Source organism: Hetaerina americana, unplaced genomic scaffold (assembly GCF_022747635.1).
Source record: "Hetaerina americana unplaced genomic scaffold, ioHetAmer1.1.p SCAF_5, whole genome shotgun sequence".
Lineage (NCBI taxonomy): Eukaryota > Metazoa > Arthropoda > Insecta > Odonata > Calopterygidae > Hetaerina > Hetaerina americana.
In genome coordinates this window covers 47952606-47971546 of record NW_027287095.1, presented here as the reverse complement: position 1 = coordinate 47971546, position 18941 = coordinate 47952606, and the positions used below count along the sequence as shown (strand labels likewise).

At 38.1% G+C, this 18941-nt stretch overlaps 1 protein-coding gene across 1 annotated transcript in view; it reads left to right on the top strand.

The window, feature by feature from the left end:
• The first annotated feature begins 1490 nt into the window (after positions 1 to 1490).
• Positions 1491 to 18941, top strand: part of LOC139694307 (uncharacterized) — a 192495-nt gene continuing 175044 nt past the window's right edge. The window contains exon 1 of the mRNA XM_071592786.1: positions 1491 to 3695. Coding sequence (XP_071448887.1) covers positions 3488 to 3695 — 208 coding nt within the window. The 5' untranslated portion in view covers positions 1491 to 3487. The remainder of the gene's footprint in view (positions 3696 to 18941) is intronic.

Here is an 18941-nt window from a genome sequence, read left to right as displayed (position 1 = left end):
AATGCCTTCCACCACGTCAAGGTTTTAGTCAATGGGAGGGGATATAGTCATATGCATTTCAATGTTCAATTACTTCTAGTACAAAATAATCTTTCGTCAATTTACTGAACTGCCGCTAGCCAGCCGCTGCTGGAAAGGCATCAAGTTGCGTAATGTTGAAGGAAATCAATGTATTTTTTGGACAAAATTCGTCGCTAGCGTTTGTTGAAGAATAAAATCGACGATGATACCAATAATGCGCTATTCAATAATTTATCCTCATTTTTTGGGAACATTTTACTCCCCCAAATGACCAACCACCCAATTTACATTTTCAAAATTGGGAATCGACTGTCGCAACTCATGCCCAACGTCAACCGGCATGAATTAGTCAAACGGCCTGTGGGTGTCCGAAAAAAATTCGCCCGCTACTCGCATTTCATTCCCTTTAACAGTTACGCCAAAACTCGTCGCATTAGAACATTTCAGACGGATCCAATGGAGATACGAGGATAATACGGAGAGGAAATCGTGGGCGATGGAGATAGTATGTGGGAAGGGACGACTAAGATAGACTGAAGGGAGTTAGTTGCAAGGGAGAAATGAGACAGGATGGTCTGCGGGAGAGAGTTGAGGCAGGGATGTAGAAAGGGAGATAGAGAGCGGGGCTTAAGGCGGAAAAAAGAGTTTACGGCGGCAAGGTAAGGTAAGGGGTTTTGTGATGATCAAAGGCGAAAGACTAATCGCTGCCAACTTCTGAAAGTGATGAGGGCGGCGGGGAAAGGCTGGGGGGATGGTCCAGGCAGGCGGGCTGTGTGCACATTGCGGGTGAGGGCTATGAGGTTTGAGGATGATGGGGGGGGGAGTTAAATTGTGCCTAACCAACCCCTCCTTCTCACTGCACACCGGAGGGGGGAAAGATTGTGGCAGATTATCACAAGTGATCGACAGTCTTGGGAATAGAAGATCCCAACCCGGACCTTGTGATCGGGTTGGGAGACAAGAAGGGGTGGATGGATGATTTCTCCCCTGCTGCAGAGGTGCGTGGGAGGGGTGGACATGCGTCAGAATTGAATCCTCGGTATGGGGTGTCTAGGGGGTGTGGGCTGAATCATAGGTTTCCGCGAGAGCGGGTTGGGGTGAGAGGACTTGAATGTGAGGAAGTTTAAGGAGGGAGGTGGTGACGGTGTTGTTATGCGTGAGAAAGGGGGAGAGGACATCGGGTGGGGGAGGTACTCTCTGCCTATCTAGTGGGGCGGGAAGAGAGGGGGGGAAGGTCGTTGAAGAGCGGGTAGAGGGAGGGAAAGAGGCCCTGGATAGGATGGTGGGGGTTGGAGGCAGAGAAATGGAGGGGTTATCGCCGTAACCCCGCTGTCTCTCGCCGCTTAGTCTCGAGTTGAAGTCGGATGTGTTCCGCTGCGCGCGCAACGCCCCTCTCTTAAAAACCCTTGGCGAGCGAAGGACGGGGAGGAGGCCGAAGAGCCGCAGAGAGTAACGCGGTGCGGCCGAGGTTAGAGGGTGAGCGGTAACAGGAGAGTTTCAACGGAGTGAGCGAACGACGGAGAGAGAGAGAGAGAGAACGAGCGAGCGGACTTTGGGTCCTTTCGCACGGATTTTTTGTGTTCGACCTCGGCGGCGTCGCATCGTGCCATCGCCGCGCGCGACCACTCACCCGCCCCCCTTATCTCTCCTCCCTGCCCTCCCCCTCTTGACGGCGAACTGCCCTCCCCCGTCGCTCTCGTCCCAAATATCCTCCACGCCCCTTCGGATATGACCCTAGTCGTGTGCGTAGGGAGGGAGCGGGAGAAGCCGGCGTGCGTGTGAGAGAGTGTCTCTTCCGTCGCCTTGGTGGAAGGACGCGAGAAACCCCTTCCTCTTCGACCGCACAAGTGCCGTCCGTCCGTGAAGCGCAAAGGACGCCCACGGGTCACCCCGCAGGATCGAACTTTTTTCGGTGTTCTCCACGTTCTTCCCACACTCTCTCCGTACCATAGGGTCCGTCTCTTCCCCCCCTTTTTTCCCCCGAAGTGCGGTCGGTCTTGTGTCGTCGAGTGCGGCCACAGAGGGAGAGATAGAGAAAAGGGAGTGAGTGAGTGAGGTTCTTCGCCCGAGCGGCGAGCAAGTTCCCGCAAGTTTTCGGTACATGAGCACTCCTCGTCACACAGCCGCCGTTTCCCACACGCTCTTTCCCTCTCTGATCCTCTCCGAGGAATTGATAGGAAGGCTGGGGACTGGGAGAGTACCGGACTCGCTGAAGAAAAAAGCAAGTGATCTTATTATTTCGTCCAGCGCTGTCGGCGAATCGAGGGTAAAAAAAGTCACATTTCTCCTCGCTGCGCCTGAACCCATTGGGTGCCATTTTTAGTTTTGACTAGAAGCCAAAAAAATAACAATCATACACGTGTGAATCGTTTTATGTCACCTCCGAGGTTTCGAATCGAAGGAATATAAACGAGGGGAGTCAGTGTGAAGTCAGTCTTTCCTTCCCAGTTCTCATGCACCCTTTATAGCTCTCATAATATTTATATCTCAAATATCCTAACTCATCCTTAGTGAGGGTTTTCTGTTGTCTAATAGACAGTTGGTATAGAGGATGTGCTCTTTTTGAATACGTACCACTCTGGGCGATTTCATCTCCCGTTGGTTTATGAGACGTGAGATAACGCGGGAGACTGGGAATCGGAAGATCTCGCGGAGGAAAACATCGCCCTGCCTTATTACAGGCAAATCCCCCAACACCGGATCAGCGAATTGTAGAAATAATCCCTCAAGTACCTAACTTTTCCGCAAGGACCTCGTGCACGATTTGAAAACGGTTGTGAGGCAGGGAGAAAACTTTCTCCCTTTCTCCGTGAAACTCCAAGAACGAGTTAAAACAATTAATCGTCATTAATTATCCCCCCTCGAGAGACAAAGAGGAGGGTGGACTAAAGTGTTTCGGGGAAATTTCCTCCTGATCGGTTATTTTCAAAGGCCGTCTGCCTTTTCCCTCCTTAGTCTAATCCCGGAGGCGGAGAAGGCGCTTCGTGGTGAAACGGGGCCGTCCTGCTGCTGACGGGAGAATTATTTGGCATGTGCCCCGCGATAGAGGCTTGCTTGCCTTCGAAGTCGGGAGGGAAGCCGGGGTCTTTCTTCCCTCGGCGCTCACGTGAGGGACAGCGGGCCGATCTTGGAGCATGGTGATCGGGCTACTGCTCCCCAAGGAGCGCCGTTAATCTTCCCGTGATCAGTGCAACACCTCCTCTGAACTACCAGCTGAGTGACGTGAAATTAACAGTTCTGCCGATACCCTCGAAGAATCGCCGACCCTTCCCATTCTCACGGAACTGTGATTTCGCCCGCGTGTGTACTCTTATTTGATTCCCAATCCAAACCGTGCACTAGCGCCACCCTGAATCGCCGGTACTTGTCCCATCCAGATCCAAGAACACTGGAATCATCACCTGTACCGTCATCCGTGCCCCCTGAAAGGATTTACCTACTGGACGTTCCCCCTTAAAACACATCAATGCCAGCCTATCACTGTGGAATAACTCCGCGTGGAATCCTTTACGTTCAACCGGGCTGGTTATCAGCCCGCCTGTCGGGATATCAGGGATCCAGTGGATCCTGCGGGCGGAAGGTGCAACATCCGGCAACGATGCTGAGACGAGGCGGCGGGGGAAGGCGGTCGACGGCGGCTGCAGTGCTCTTCCTCCTCCTGGCGTCCCTCCAATGTGAGTGTTGAATACCACGTGCCCGGGAGATATTTTGCGTGCAAGATTCTATATGATTCTGCGCCTTCTTTGTGTTGGACAGGCATCGAAACTAATTGATAGATTTTTTCTTTCCTAAGGTTTCATAATCATGACCCCATTCAACTTTGATGTGATTAACCCTTACATTCTACGCATTGATACTAAAAAGTAGAATAGATAGTCTATTAAATGGTCCAATGATTTTAACCTTAGGTTCTTTACCGTTTTATCTGAGGAAGTCAATTGAACGGGTCTCAATCCTCAAAAATGCAACAAAACACTAATTTATTAGTAGTGTGAATTATATGAAAAATTGTTCGTTATTTGATATATTTGAAGATTTTATTTCTCCTACACGTTGGAAGTTCCGTCAAAATAACATAATAAATACTAATTACACCATAGTTTTCGCAAATCAATGATTTTATACGCCATACTATCATTTTCTTTGTTGCCAAAATTAGTTCAATTTACTGTTTTACAATTATTTACGAAAATGTTGTGAAATATATTTTCGTCAATGCATTGCAACAAATTCATTCCCTAGATAATCAAATTTAGATTTTGATTCTGATTCGATCAAATTATGTGTATTCAAGGTGATTTGAGAAAAATAATATTCTTAAATGCAAATTTCTTAGTAACGAATGGATTTTCATGCATTATTTTTCACGTGAGAAAATTTTCCCGGTGAATCAAAAAAATGAAAACAATTTTAGAATATTTTGTTCGCTGCATACATTTAATATATATGTTATAAGTGTTTGGCTATATACGTATGAGGTGAATTCATTTCTGGGACGATAACTGAACATGAAAAATCATTTATCAAAGAATGAAATGTAGCGAAAGTTATGAAACGTTTGATAATTTTTTCCCCTGACTTGAGGGTACCATAGTGTTCTTCCAATAACTATGAGTTTGAATATGTACATTTCCTAATGTTTCGAGTAAAGCTTTCCTGCGTTAATGTTTTTGACGCGATTAATCTATCTACTATACCCAATACCCAATATTTATTTCCAGCAAATTGCCTTAATTTTCAATGAGATTTTAATATATTTTACAGTTATATTGTTAGTTTGTATGGTAACTAATAGAATGCATGATCTTTTAAGTACCTATCATTAGAAAATGTATTGCACTATTACTGCATTGGCATAGTTAAAGGAACCAAGGACTATAGTTGTATCGCCGTAAGTAATGAGTGTTAACCTGTTTTTTAACAGAAAGTTAGGTAATAAAGTCAACGTGTGCAAACTTTTTGAAACAAATACTGGTAATGCCTTCAAATGTGTGCATTTAATGGGAAAAATAAAAACGATTTGATTATCTTTTAATCGGTTTACTTCAGTTCAGTTCAAAGAGTTTTTCTACCCATTTGTGATACGCAGAGAAGAATAGCTATTACAATAATAAAAATATTTACCTCATTTAATGTTAATACTATGCACGGACTTATTTAATTGATGTAACTAAACGTTGTAAAATTAAGGAATCTCCTCAGATAATTTTTTTCATATAAAATATTAATTTGTAAACTCATCTGTTCACCTTGTAACTAAGGGTAAGGCACCTTGTATCTGAAAACATGACAAACACTGGCTTCTATTTATATCTGATAAACAATATATCGTAATTTAAGGTTTGAATTTCACTCTGAACAGTTCAAAATTGTCATAAGCCAACAAAATCTACCACACATACTTCTTTTTCAAACATTTTTGCAGAAATAAATATTATTTATGCTTTCAAGCTCCTTATTAGTGTTTTGAAGTTTTATATGTACTCTTCTGAAATGTACTATATCAGTATGTCGGTAGGTAAAAATTCATTTTTAACTGTATACCATCAATATTTCTCCATTATTGTTTCGAATGTCACGGAAAAGGCCCTTCCTATTTTATATGGAATTAAAAATTATTAATATATAATAATGCATGTGATAGAATTCAGTGTAATATAATTTGGATGATCATGGTAATACTTAGGTATTATGACAATAGCATTTTTTTTCTCCGCGTGAACTAAAAAAACAACAATTTTTACACCAAAAAAATCGGATCTAAAAGAAATTTCTCTCATATTTAACGCTCTTGCGAACCGATCGGTCATATGAAATAGCTTTTGCTGGTTCTAAAGTTCACCATTGAGTGAGGAAGTCATTCCCGAATGTAATAAACATCATTTTTATGAGTAGACATTTATTTTCACGCATTTTTTTTCTTGACTCAAAATCTTTTGTCCAGTTACGACGTTTGTGATTTCATGTACTGCAATAGTCCGATTTCCAAACGTTCTATCAAGTCTCCGCTGACTGCTCCATTTCAGAAATTTTGGCAAAATGTGAGTCAGTGCAAAAAAAATCACACACAATTAAAATAAGCAATGTGCATACAATTTGACAGATTCTTTCTGAGTTTGGAAGTAATACAGCTATCGAATAATGCGCCATATAATGTTATGAAAAGTGATATTTCCGATTGCCACATTTTTAACCAAATCATCGAGAAACCGTAAACATTTGCTGCTCCACAGAGCATTTAAACGTATTTTATCATAATGATTCCACGATATCATGAAAACTGAGGTCGTATCAGCGAAGGGAGAAAGCAAAAAAATAAATGAATTATTCGCGTGACAAGACATTTTCCTACGCAGCCTCGTGCCGCGTGATTGCCTTGGATTAAGCGTTTGTTGCCGTTAGCGTGGTGTTTTGATGCCGTGTCTGCTTCGATGCACTATTATTTCGTGAAAGCTTAGCGTTTTCTGGTTTTATCGCAAAAATATATTATTTTGGTGGTTAGGTCGAGATTTATTTTTGGAATTAAGTTTTTTTATTTAATTTTATGAAGGAAAATAACGTAAGGAAGTTATTTTTTTCCGGTGTTATTTTCTTCCCTCTCAAGCTGTGGTCTATTTAATCAATGCAGCATTTAACCTTATCACGTGATATCCTTTCCCTTATGGGGTATATGAGACCAATCTGTGCAATACTTTTTTGGCTTATTTAGAAAGTCACAGAGAGCTTAATTAAAATCTTTAGTAAATTGTATTACTATCAAATGGTATAGCAATGATTTATATGAAATTCATGGGAATAAAAATTTAACTAATATCTGACGCTTGACGTATTTGTTCTTACACAAATCGTTTTTTTAAATTATAGCAGTATGGTCCCAAAGTAGAGCAAAAAATAAATATTTGATTTTCGTCCAATGATTGTATATTTTCAAGCATCTAATTACGAGCCGTACCCCCACCGTTTCAGAAATAATTAAGTATTCTTTCCTTTCGCAAGAGTTTAAATAAAATTTTAGTCAGTCTCAAAGAATTTATGAATATGCATGGCATTGGCAATGTATACATTTTTTTGAAAATGACACTTGTGCTGGAATAATCCTTTTTGGCATGCCTTACAATGAATTTAGCACTTGATAATAAATTAACTGGTCTTTGAGCAGAATACTCTTTACAAGATGCTGCTTTTATTAGGTGATTTGGTTAAAAAGGCTTTTAATCAAGCTTGCATCAAATGAAGTATATCATATTTTGATGATAACAATCTTAGTGACTCACGAATAAAAGAAGCTTTAATTTCTTTTGATTTAGCTGTAGTGATTTTAATATTCTGCATAAATACCTTTATCAAAACATGTGTTATCGAAATATTTCTGAATACATTAAAGTATCATAATTTGAAATGAAAAATAACTTTTACCAAAAAATGAAAATAAGCTAGACTGATAGTATATTAGCATTTACCCAAGCGCCTGCCGAAAATTTTAATTTTAACAAATCAAAAGCCATGCTTGTAATGGGATCTTCTCTTGCTAATAATTTAAAATCATTTTCGTATTTAGTATTTCCGAAAAAAGTTATCCTGTAAACTTATGATGAAATGCTTAGTAGTTATCTTTTAACCTTGGAGTTGCATGTTATGTCTAGCTAATAGGCTATGTTACCTCACCTTCTTTAATAAAATTGACTTGGTATCATATATTCACAATCTTAGGATTTGTTTGTAGAACATCATGTACTGTTGGATTGATAGAGAACCTTAAAAAGCTGGAAAATATGCATCAATATTCATATTTTCGACGTTAACAACCTAAATGTTAGAATGACAGGTCATATAATTAAGTTTCACTTTCCTGTACATTAATAGATTTATTTTTTACTGCTAATTGCCTCGTAGAAACAATTTTTCACAAAACTGGTTCATAATCCTCTCATTATTAACTGGAGTAATCAAGCATAACGATCTTATTTTAGAAAGTGGTGTTAATCATCTTTTTTTATTTATAGAGATGACTAAAGCCTATAATTTGCTGAAATACTTTTGTAAACTACGAAGATTCTTCGTGCTTTTTTCTAACTAAGCACACTTCCCATTCCTAAACATATATCCAAGTAAAGTTAACCATTTACACAGTAATCAACCCGAAGGTCGGTTTGGTAGGTGATGGTAGAGTTCACCCAGTACTGAGCCCGACGGCATGTGAAATTCATACATCAGGGTAGGGGGGCCAGTTCCTATCCCTGTGCCGGTTATGGTTTCCCAGGAAGATCTGGCACCAGAAAAATCACATAGCTTGGGTGGAGTTGCAGTTGCCCAGAGAGGCTTACCCGTTAATTGAACGTTGTCGCCCCATAAATATGTGTGTGTGTGTGTGTGTGTGTGTATATATATATATATATATATATATATATATATATATATATATATATATATATATATATATACACACAAAGTAGTAAAATACTCTAAAATTCATGAAAGTCCTAAAACATAATTCTAACTAAAATAACCCATGGGGTGTAAAAAAATATGAGAGAAAGTAAGTACTAAAGCTACTCACACAAATATTTATTGCTAACTAAACTTAATTATGGCTACAGATGTATATGGAAATGGTTTTTTCTTGTATTAATTTCTCTGATTTTAGAAACTCACTAGGATCAATAAATCTAAGAAAACCTACAGTTATCCATTGTTAATATAAATGGATTATATTTGTTGCTTTATATTGTTTGTAAATATTTGAAAGAAGATTTTATTTTGAAACAATACGGCTCGTGCATTATTCTCGCAATCCAGTTGGCTCTTATGATAAATCATCGGGTTAGGGAGGCGTAGTAAAGATATACGGGGACACTTAACAAAATGTAGAGGATCGAAAAGACAAGGGTGCACCGAATGTATCAGTTTGCTCCGGCAAAATTTGATTACGGAGCGGCAGCAAAAACCAAACCAATTCATCCTTCGATCGCGTAAGAGATTGAACAGCCAGCTAACTCCTTAACGCAATAACAACAGAGGAGCCTGGACTCCCTCTTGATTATCTCCAAGTCTCATCTCTTACACCTTCCCCGCCACTCCTGATCTCCACCCTCCCCTCCAACGGTTCCCATCCGGTTACTGCCTCAAGTTTTCGTCCAACCGCATCCAGCCTTCAGTCGGCCGATTGAATCGCACGAAATAATCTCTGGTTCGATACCGATGGGGTTTGTTACTGTTAGATTTCCGCTTCAACTTTTCTCTACCGGATAAATACGCAATCATGAGCTGCTATAGGGATTCTGGGAGTCGTCTAATATTTTTTTTGCTTTTATATTCGGTGCACTGACAGATATCCTTCTAAAGAAACTTATTGGCACGAATTGGCATATTGTTTTGGCAATCCATGAGATGAACCGTCATTCCATATGGAATTATAACTTCTCCTCAACTTTCATTTGGATTTACCAGCAAGAGACAAATCGTTAACGTACCACAGATTTGGTTATCGACTTTCTCGTTGGTGCTGAATTCGTCGTAAGTAAAATAATTTAGAATTACGCTGCAAAATTGATTTCGCTATCGACGCCACTGAAACTTATCTCTACTCCTTATTAATCGGGGTCATCCATGAATTCATTTCTTCAATGCGTAGCCGGACAACGTATGATTTACAGATAAATATTCTGCATTTCCAAATATAATCAATTCATGACGAAATGAAATAGCAAGCACTGGCTATGATCATGGATTCGTTAAGTTTAAAACAATGTGTTCTTAGCACATTTGTCATGATATTTAGAGAAATATAGTACATTTAATTTTTAGAATTTATCCTAAACTGGGTTAAGTTATTGCTTTGGATAATAGCCAGGCATCGCATTTGTGTTCTTGAAATTGTAATGTTGACAAAAATATAACTAGTTAAGAAAAACTTTTGCTTTCCGGAGAACCATGACGAAGTTGTAATTAAGAATATCAGCAGGGTTGATATGGTTCGTGATGATCATATTGAAGTATGAGTTATTCCGATTTTGAACAAAAATATGTGCATGTATTATTGACAGTATTGAAAGACCACTTAAAATGTATTTGGTAAGGAAATCCATTCAAGAATTTTCTATTACTCCGTCGTAATATTTTGGAAAAATGTTTCCATTGGGTTAAATGCGTACACAACTTTTTTTCTTATCAATTTGTTGAAAAGAATTCTACCTTTTTGTAATTCAAAATAAAACGTTAGCCTAAGTTCCAATTTATAAATTCGCAGAAGTCATCTTTTATACCAAAAATAATAGAACAGAGTATTACTAGGCAGCTTCTTTGCTGAATAACCCTCCACTCCGAGTTATGCCAATTTAGAGCACTGGCACCCGGCACCAGGATATTTTTCTCCCTTCTGGCACTATTCCATTGCACCTATCTTTACCCCTAATCCTTTAACGGCTTTCGACGTCGATCTGCCCTCACGGATCACTGAAACTGACCACCAAGGGAATGGAACCAATTGGCTTTGTAGAATAGGGGTAGAAGTTTGCCCTGCTGGCGATCCTTGGATGCATCTTCTCTCGGTAAAATATATGGTACATTAGACGCATCCGTCTAGAGTCAAGATAACAAAATAAGACTGCTGTACCTAGAACATGCTGAATTTTTAAAATTTTTATTCTAAGACTGTAAAACGAGGATAAAGATGAATGCCCTTCAATTATTTTAGTTCAATACAAAACCATCTTATTAATACAAAAACTCTTCAATGCATTATCAATAACTTTATTTTTCCATAAATATGATTAAATATACTCAGGGGAACATACTTAACATGGCATTTGCTGATCAACTTATGATCAAAACTGAACTATGACTATGTATCCGTTTATTGTAATAAAGGGATGGGAACTAATGGAATGTGCATCGTTAAATTTTACAAAGAACCTGATAAATTCAAGTAATTGGATTACCCCATGAGACAATATAGTAAGCTGTCTAAGCAAGCCAAAACATATGTATGGGGAAATCATCTCAAATGCTGTAGAGAGTATGGTTCCTCCCGAAGGAAAAAGTCTTAGACTAAAAAGACTTTGCAATGAGAAACTATTAAATTAGATGATTAAAAACAAGTACGAGTGTATTCAGGATGATACCAATAAATGTTTTCATGCGGATTCAGGAGCGACTTAATTAAACGGGGATTTTAAAGGCATTTCATCATTAAACTGGCTTTTCATCAAAGGGTTGTATCAGGCTGGGATCATTACTGTTTGCAATAAATAACCCCAAATTTTGGTGGGACTTTGAAAAGTTGATTGTAAAAACTCAGGTTAAATAAATGAAATGTAAAATATTGGCAATATTCCCACAGAAAGAGAATCAAAACGGATGAAATGCAAAATGTAGGTAAATATAGATAAAACTAATGAAGGAATAAGATCATCTCTCTCGGTGCTCAAAGGCAACGATATGCTGCCATGCATTCCACCAAACATTATTATTTAGGTCTATTAAAAAAGGGATAGAAAAAGCAAAAACATGGCTTTGTTGAGAAGAGTGTAGAGAGTTTTAATAAATTGATATTTTAATCAATATGATATTGAAAAGAGAAGCAGGAGAAAAATTAGAATAGTACAGAAAATGAAATGGAAAAATTTGAGAAATGGTAACAATTTTCCGCACTGCCAAAAATGTGAAAGAAATTTTTGTAGGTAATGAAGAGTTTCAGAAAATATTCGGACGAGTTGGATCTGCTACGTGAAAGTGAAATTGAAAAAAAAATAAAGCTACGGTACTTGGAAATGATGACTATAGGTCTCGAAAAACTAGCCTCAGAGAAAAAAAAGTAATTTCGAGAATGGCGTGGCGGGATATTCTTTAGGTATTGTGTTAAAACCTGCATAGAGAAATAATTTTTTCAGACTACTTTATGTCGACTGTGTAATTATTATTGCTATTGGTGATCTATCGGTTTTGGTAGGTTTTGGATGAATACTATACAAGTCACTAACTTTTCTGTTGTCTCTCAAAACAAAACGCAATCCAGCATCGTACTCTGCTATAAGCTTCTCTTCAACACCATATCCTTCCCTCTTGTCTTCATTCCGTCTAATATTCCTATATTATTCTTGTCCCTTCCTCGTTTGTATAACATTCGCCCCTATATCACACTCTGGGACATCCCATGGCCAAGCTACATGCTTTGCATCCAATTTTAATCTTTTTCAATGATTTCTTTAAAAAATCCCCTCTTTCTTCAACATACCGTAGCACTCCCTCATTTGTGATTATCAATGCATTCCATCTCCTCCATTCTTCATCAAACCCACATTTCAAAAGTATTCCATCTACACCTATCCTCCTGCTTCAATGACCATATTTCCTCATCGTACATAAATGCATATTGAAGTTTCAGGGAGTTTTCCGAATATCCTGACTCAATGTACCTGTCATGAATTCTCTACTACTTGTGATAGCTTCTTTGTCTATGGCAATTCATACTTTTATGTTTCTAATACTTTTACTACGAGTATTATTTCCAAAACACTTCCAAGATACGTAAACTCTTCCATCTGTTAAAATGATTGCCCTCATACCTTAACGTTTACCTTACCATTTCTCTTTCTAGAAAACCGGATAACCTTTATGTTACTTATATTTATTCTCATCTCATATCTATCACCTCGAATATCTAATTCACTCAGTATTGCTCGCAACCTCTTGGCTGATTGGCAAACTAAAGCTTAATAATCGCCTAACCTAACCGATGTAATGATTTCCCCAGCAAATTTAATTCCTATCTCCAGTTCTTCCCATGCCTCTTTAATCATACCCTCCACATATGCGTTGAAAAACCCAAATGATAACGGACAACCCTGCCTTACTCCTCTCCCTAGGACTGCCCATCCGGACTCTCGCATATCTCACTCGCACCTGAGCAGTCTTGAGACATGTACCGTTTACGGATTAGTCTTCTACTAATCAACTGCTACAATATTGTTTTCAATGTATTCATTAGGTTCTCCCAGTTCACTCAATCAAACACTTTATCAAAATATCGAAATGGGTAAACACATTCTGACTGTAGTCTACATTCTTCTGTATTGGTGCTTTCATTACTACGAGGGTCATCCGGAAAGTAGTACCCGTTCGTGAAATAAAGACACAAAAGTAAATACTAACAAACATAAAAAAATTTATTTGAAAGAGGATACTTTAAACTACTTCTCAACATAATCTCCAAGCAAATTAAGGCATTTGTCATAACGTGTGACAAGTTTCTGTATTCCTGCTGCATAGTCCTTCGCCGCCAGCTCATTGAGATACGCGAGGGACCCATCTTGCACAAATTTTTGCATAATGCAGATGGTGTTTAACAATTTCATGAACAATTGTTCGAGAAACATTGGGAAAATGCTCACAGATGTCATCAATTGTGACGCGCCGATCGTTCCTCACGAATTCGTCAACTGAGCTCACCAGTTGGTCTGTAATGACAGACGGTCTCTCCGAACGCTCATCGTCGTGTGTGTTCCCCCTCCCCATGTTGAAGTTGCGACACCACCACCGAACAGACGACTCGTCCATTACATTGTCTCCATACACCTCCTTTAATTGGCGATGAATATCACATGGGCGAACGTTTCTTGCATTGAGGAATTTAATCACTGCCCTCACTTCACAACTGGCGGCGTTCTCAATTTTTTTAAACATTGTAAACAATCACAGAAACAACACAGGCAATGCTAGCGTCACGCAACTTGGCTCAGAGAAGGCAGACAAGCCACTGAAGCTATCTGACCTCGTCCAGCGGCTACTCGCGTCGTCAGCACTTCATGCGGCACGAACGGGTACTACTTTCGGGATGACCCTCGTACATTGGCAGTAAACATGCCTCTCCCTTTGCTGAATCCAAACTAATAATCCTACCTATTCATTTACCCTACTCTCCACCCCCTGGTGGATGATTCTGAGAACCGCTTTAGCTGCTTAAGAAATCAAACATATTGAACTATAGGCTTCACAAATTGTAGTCTTTACCTTTATTGAAATAGGTACTAACACTGATCTGATCAAGTCTTCCGGCCAGATTCCTTCCTCGTAGATGTTACGAATCTGTCGACATCTCTTCCTCCCACATTTTCCTTAACTTATAGGTTTCCCTAGCCTTATTAGGTTTCATTTCTCTTAATGCCTTTTTTGTGATCGTCGAGTATTCCTGGACCTAAGGAATCTTTATCTACGTCATACTCTCTTTCTATGCCTAAGCTTGTTGGCCTAAGTTCTTTGCCATACTGTTCTTCTACATATTCCTTCCATCACTCTTTGCTAGTATGTGGTCCAAATAGTTCCCGATTTCTCTTGCTTGTGGGATATATATATATATATATATATATATATATATATATATATATATATATATATATATATATATATCTATATATATAAAGGAGAGTGTTTGTTTGTATGTATGTAATTTGTTTACTTTTTTGCTGTCATAGAAACAGCATTTTTCCAACTATGCCAGCAGGATACTTTTGCAAGAACACAATTGTATTCAGAATTGCCGAGATATTATACGTGGAATACATCAAGGAAAGTCTTTTGTAGAAGAAAAATGGGCAACTTTGATCCTGAGAATAATATTTATTCATGTGACGCATTGAGCCGAGTCTACACAGTCCATCCTAACAACGCCGAATGTTATTTTTCTCCTTCTACATACCATTAGAGGACCTCGCTCATTTGCAGAATTAAGAACGGTAAACGGAGAAATATGTGAGACATTCAGAGAAGCTTGCCAGAATTTAGGGTTGCTAGAAGGAGATCAACACTGGGATGACTCATTGCGAGAGGTCAGTTTGATTTCTCTTCCAGGACAAATCCGAATTTTGTTTGCCATCATAATAACCTCCTATAATCCATCTAACCCAAAAACATTATGGGAAAAATATAAAGAATCAATGAGTGAGGATATACTGGCTAAAGTTCGAAGGGAAAATCCTACTTTGGATATTACGTTTAACTCCGACATTTTTAATAAAAATTTGATTACTTTGGAGGAAAAGTGTATCACCATGGTTAACAAGACTTTAGTGGAACTCGGTCTTTTTGCACCTGTACAAGATCAACAGGGTGTATTTTATCCAGATTATATACGTGAAACTAGCTACAATGTCTTAGACTTAGAAGCATACATCGCGGATAAAAAGCCACTTCTTAATGAAGATCAGAAATTCGCGTACGAAACAATAATGGATCAAGTAGATAAACAAGAAGGAGGTATCATTTTTCTTGATGCTGCTGGTGGCACGGGAAAGTTATTTTTAATTAATTTAGTTCTCGCTGAAATCAGGGTTCATGGAGAAATTGCTCTAGCCGTTGCATCTTCAGGTATTGCAGCGACATTAATGGAAGGAGGAAGAACAGCCCACTCTGCCCTTAAGTTGCCACTTAATATTTCCCAACAAGAAAATCCCACATGTCATATCAATAAAAAAAGCGGCCAGGCACAAGTTCTTATACAATGTAAATTGATAGTATGGGATGAGTGTACGATGGCTCATAAAAAATCTCTTGAGGCCCTCAACGCAACACTTCAAGATCGTAGAGGAAACTGCAGTTAATGGGAGGAGCTCTGGTACTCATGTGTGGAGAATTCCGTCAAACTCTGCCTGTCATTCCAAAATCGAATCCAGCCGATGAAATTTATGCCTGTTTAAAACATTCTGTTCTATGGAATCATGTCCAAGAAATTAGCCTTAAACAAAACATGCGAATCCTCTTAAGAGATATAATGCTCAAATTTTTGCAAATAAACTTTTGGAGATTGGAGAAGATAGATTAGTTATTGAAGCATCTGGTATGATAAAATTGTCATCAGATTTATGTGTATTGGTGAAAACTGTCCGCGATATGATACAAGCAGTCTATCCTAACGTTAATCAAAATTATAAAAATTTAGAATGGTTGCGAGAAAGAGCCATTCTTGCTCCTAAGAACGATGATGTTAATGAAATTAACAAGGAGATACTAGCCATGCTGCCAGGAGACGCGATTGAATAAAAATCGGTTGATACCGTAGTGGATGCTGACGAAGCCGTCAATTTTCCAACGGAATTCCTAAATTCACTTGATCCAGCTGGATTTCCACAACATCGCCTTATACTTAAAGTAGGATCTCCAATCATTTTATTGCGAAATTTAGATCCATCAAAACTCTGCAATGGGACACGATTGTGTGTGACAAAATTAATGAAAAATATAATCCAGGCAGTCATTTTAACTGGAAAAGGAAAAGGTGAAATAATTTTTATTCCAATCCCAACTGATCTTCCCTTCAACTTTAAAAGATTACAGTTTCCAGTCCGGCTAGCTTTTTCAATTACCATTAATAAATCACAGGGACAGTCTTTAAAGTTTTGTGGTGTTGATCTAAGATCGCCATGTTTTAGCCACGGGCAACATTATGTTGCTTGCTCCAGAGTAGGTTCGCCTAAAAATTTATATATTCTTTCTCCTGGATATGAAACAAAAAATTTAGTTTATAAACAGGTGTTAAATAAAAAAGATTCTTAAATTCGTATGAAGTAGTGTATTATTGTACTTTATAATTTGTTGTTTTTATTTATGTAGTATATTTATATTATTGTTTCTCCCTAACCCGTGCAAAACCGGGTATTCAGCTAGTATATATATATATATATATATATATATATATATATATATATATATATATATATATATATATATATATATATAGATGCCCACTGAATGCATCAATTGGCTGCCTGCATATCCCCCCCACCCCCTTGTTCATTTCCTATTGGTCTCTTTACCTCTCCTTCCCCCACCTCTCCCCCGCACATCCTCTCCGCTCTTCCCCGAAAACGCCATTCTGAAGACGACAGCCGTGCTGTCGAAACGTCAAATAGCAAATTGTGAGTGTCCTTTCTTTGTGTCTCTATATTCTAAAAATCTACATCTGTGTTTTTATATATTTGTGCGTCGCCGAAGAGCGTTCCATTTCGAAGATATTATATATATATATATATATATATATATATATATATATATATATATATATATATATATATATATATATATATAACACCCACAGTTATCAACAGTATCAACAAACAGTAATCAACCCGAAGGTCGGTTTAGTAGGTGATGGTAGAGATCACCCAGTACTTAGCCCTATACGGCGTGTGAAAATTCACACATCAGATATATATATATATATATATATATATATATATATATATATATTTTTTTTTTTTTTGTACTTCCCGATGGTTTTTTAACATTTTTGTATTGTGCACCAAATTCACCTTTCCTCGGTAAACGTTCAATATCCTCGCACTTCTTCTTCCATCACGCTATATTTGCTCTTTTTTGCCCGTTATTTTATTATTTAACTCTTTGTTTTTCCTTCTGCCTAACTCTCAATTTATATTCTTTCATTTCCACCCCTTATCATTTATCTTTTTAATCATGTTATCCGTGATCCGTAGCTTCCTTGTCCTTTAAGCAGCCCCTATTAACAGTGCCCTATTAGCAGTTAAAATATTTTGTTTTGCAGATATCGATATCAATTTTGGATGCATTCCCATTTTTTCTCAATAGTACCCAGCTCTTTATCCTCATTCATGATTTTCTGTACAATCTGCTGATACTCCTCCCTTATCAATATATCTACATTCCTCCTCCTAACCCACCTACCCTGCTTTATCTTTTTGAATAGGACGCCACACTTCATAACTATTAAATTGTAGTGACTGTAGCCAGAGTCCGCATTCACTCCCGAGTAACTGAGAATTAGCTACGCTGTTCCTTAATCTGTTCCTAACCATAATACAACCTAAATGACACTTTTTCGGATAACCTGGTCTTTTCCGTGAATACCTAAGCCTTTTTTGGTGTCTAAACTACCAAGTGATTGCGATGATTAACCAAAGTGTCCTCTAAAACTCAGTTGTTTTCTCCCTGCGGTCATTCCTCGTTCATTAACCGTAATGTCCCACCTTAGGACTTTGATAATTGTGTTGAAAAACAATAAAAATATGGTAATATTACTTCTTCATCTCGCAGTAATATTTCTCTGGAAGTAAAGAAAAACACATTTTAAGAAAAAGGAAATGACTGTCTTTGTAATTACACACACACCTTTTATAAAGTCAATAATTCCATTTCAATATATCATGTAAATTTCATAAAATTATGGAGAGACAACAAATTTTATCAAAAAAAAAGTTTTTAGAGTCAGAAAAACGACTGTATGAAGAGTTGTAGGTTGAAAAAAGGAGTAAGATTTTAAAACTTGAATAAGATGTGTTCTATTTACAGCAATGTAATGTTATGAGATCATTGATAGAAAGCGAATATGTATGTGTTGGCTGACGGTTTCATTCAATAGAGGTCATTTAAAGAGAAAGGAATCCTTAAAGTTACAACCTGCCACGCAAATTTTTGCAAAATAGTATGGTAAAATTCTGTATGGTGTCCCATGCAGAATATCAAGTTTAATAGGATTTAATATTAAATATAGATTAGGAATTACATGCAAGGTGGGAAAAAGATTCTGACCGATATCCTGATTGATTTATTGAAATTTTGAAAGGAGTAAAAAATCAGGGAAAGTTTATGTGGCCTTTAAGCTGAAAAAAGGTAAACGATCTGAATAATTCAGCATTTATTAACTAATAAGTGTGGGTTGTAAAGCCAAAGGAGTGTGGTAATCTAGTGGATGGAGCATTGGCTTAGATGACACTGTTTCGATTCCATGCACGACAGTAAACAACCTCACCTTCACCAGAACTCTGTGATTTTCGGGAAACCGCAAGTGGTACAGACAAAGAAACCCATTCCCTCCTTTCTCGAAAGTGTGAATTTCCTACTCCTTGGTGCTACGTATACGTTCAAGGTGGACGCCATTCTTGTCTTTCAAACTA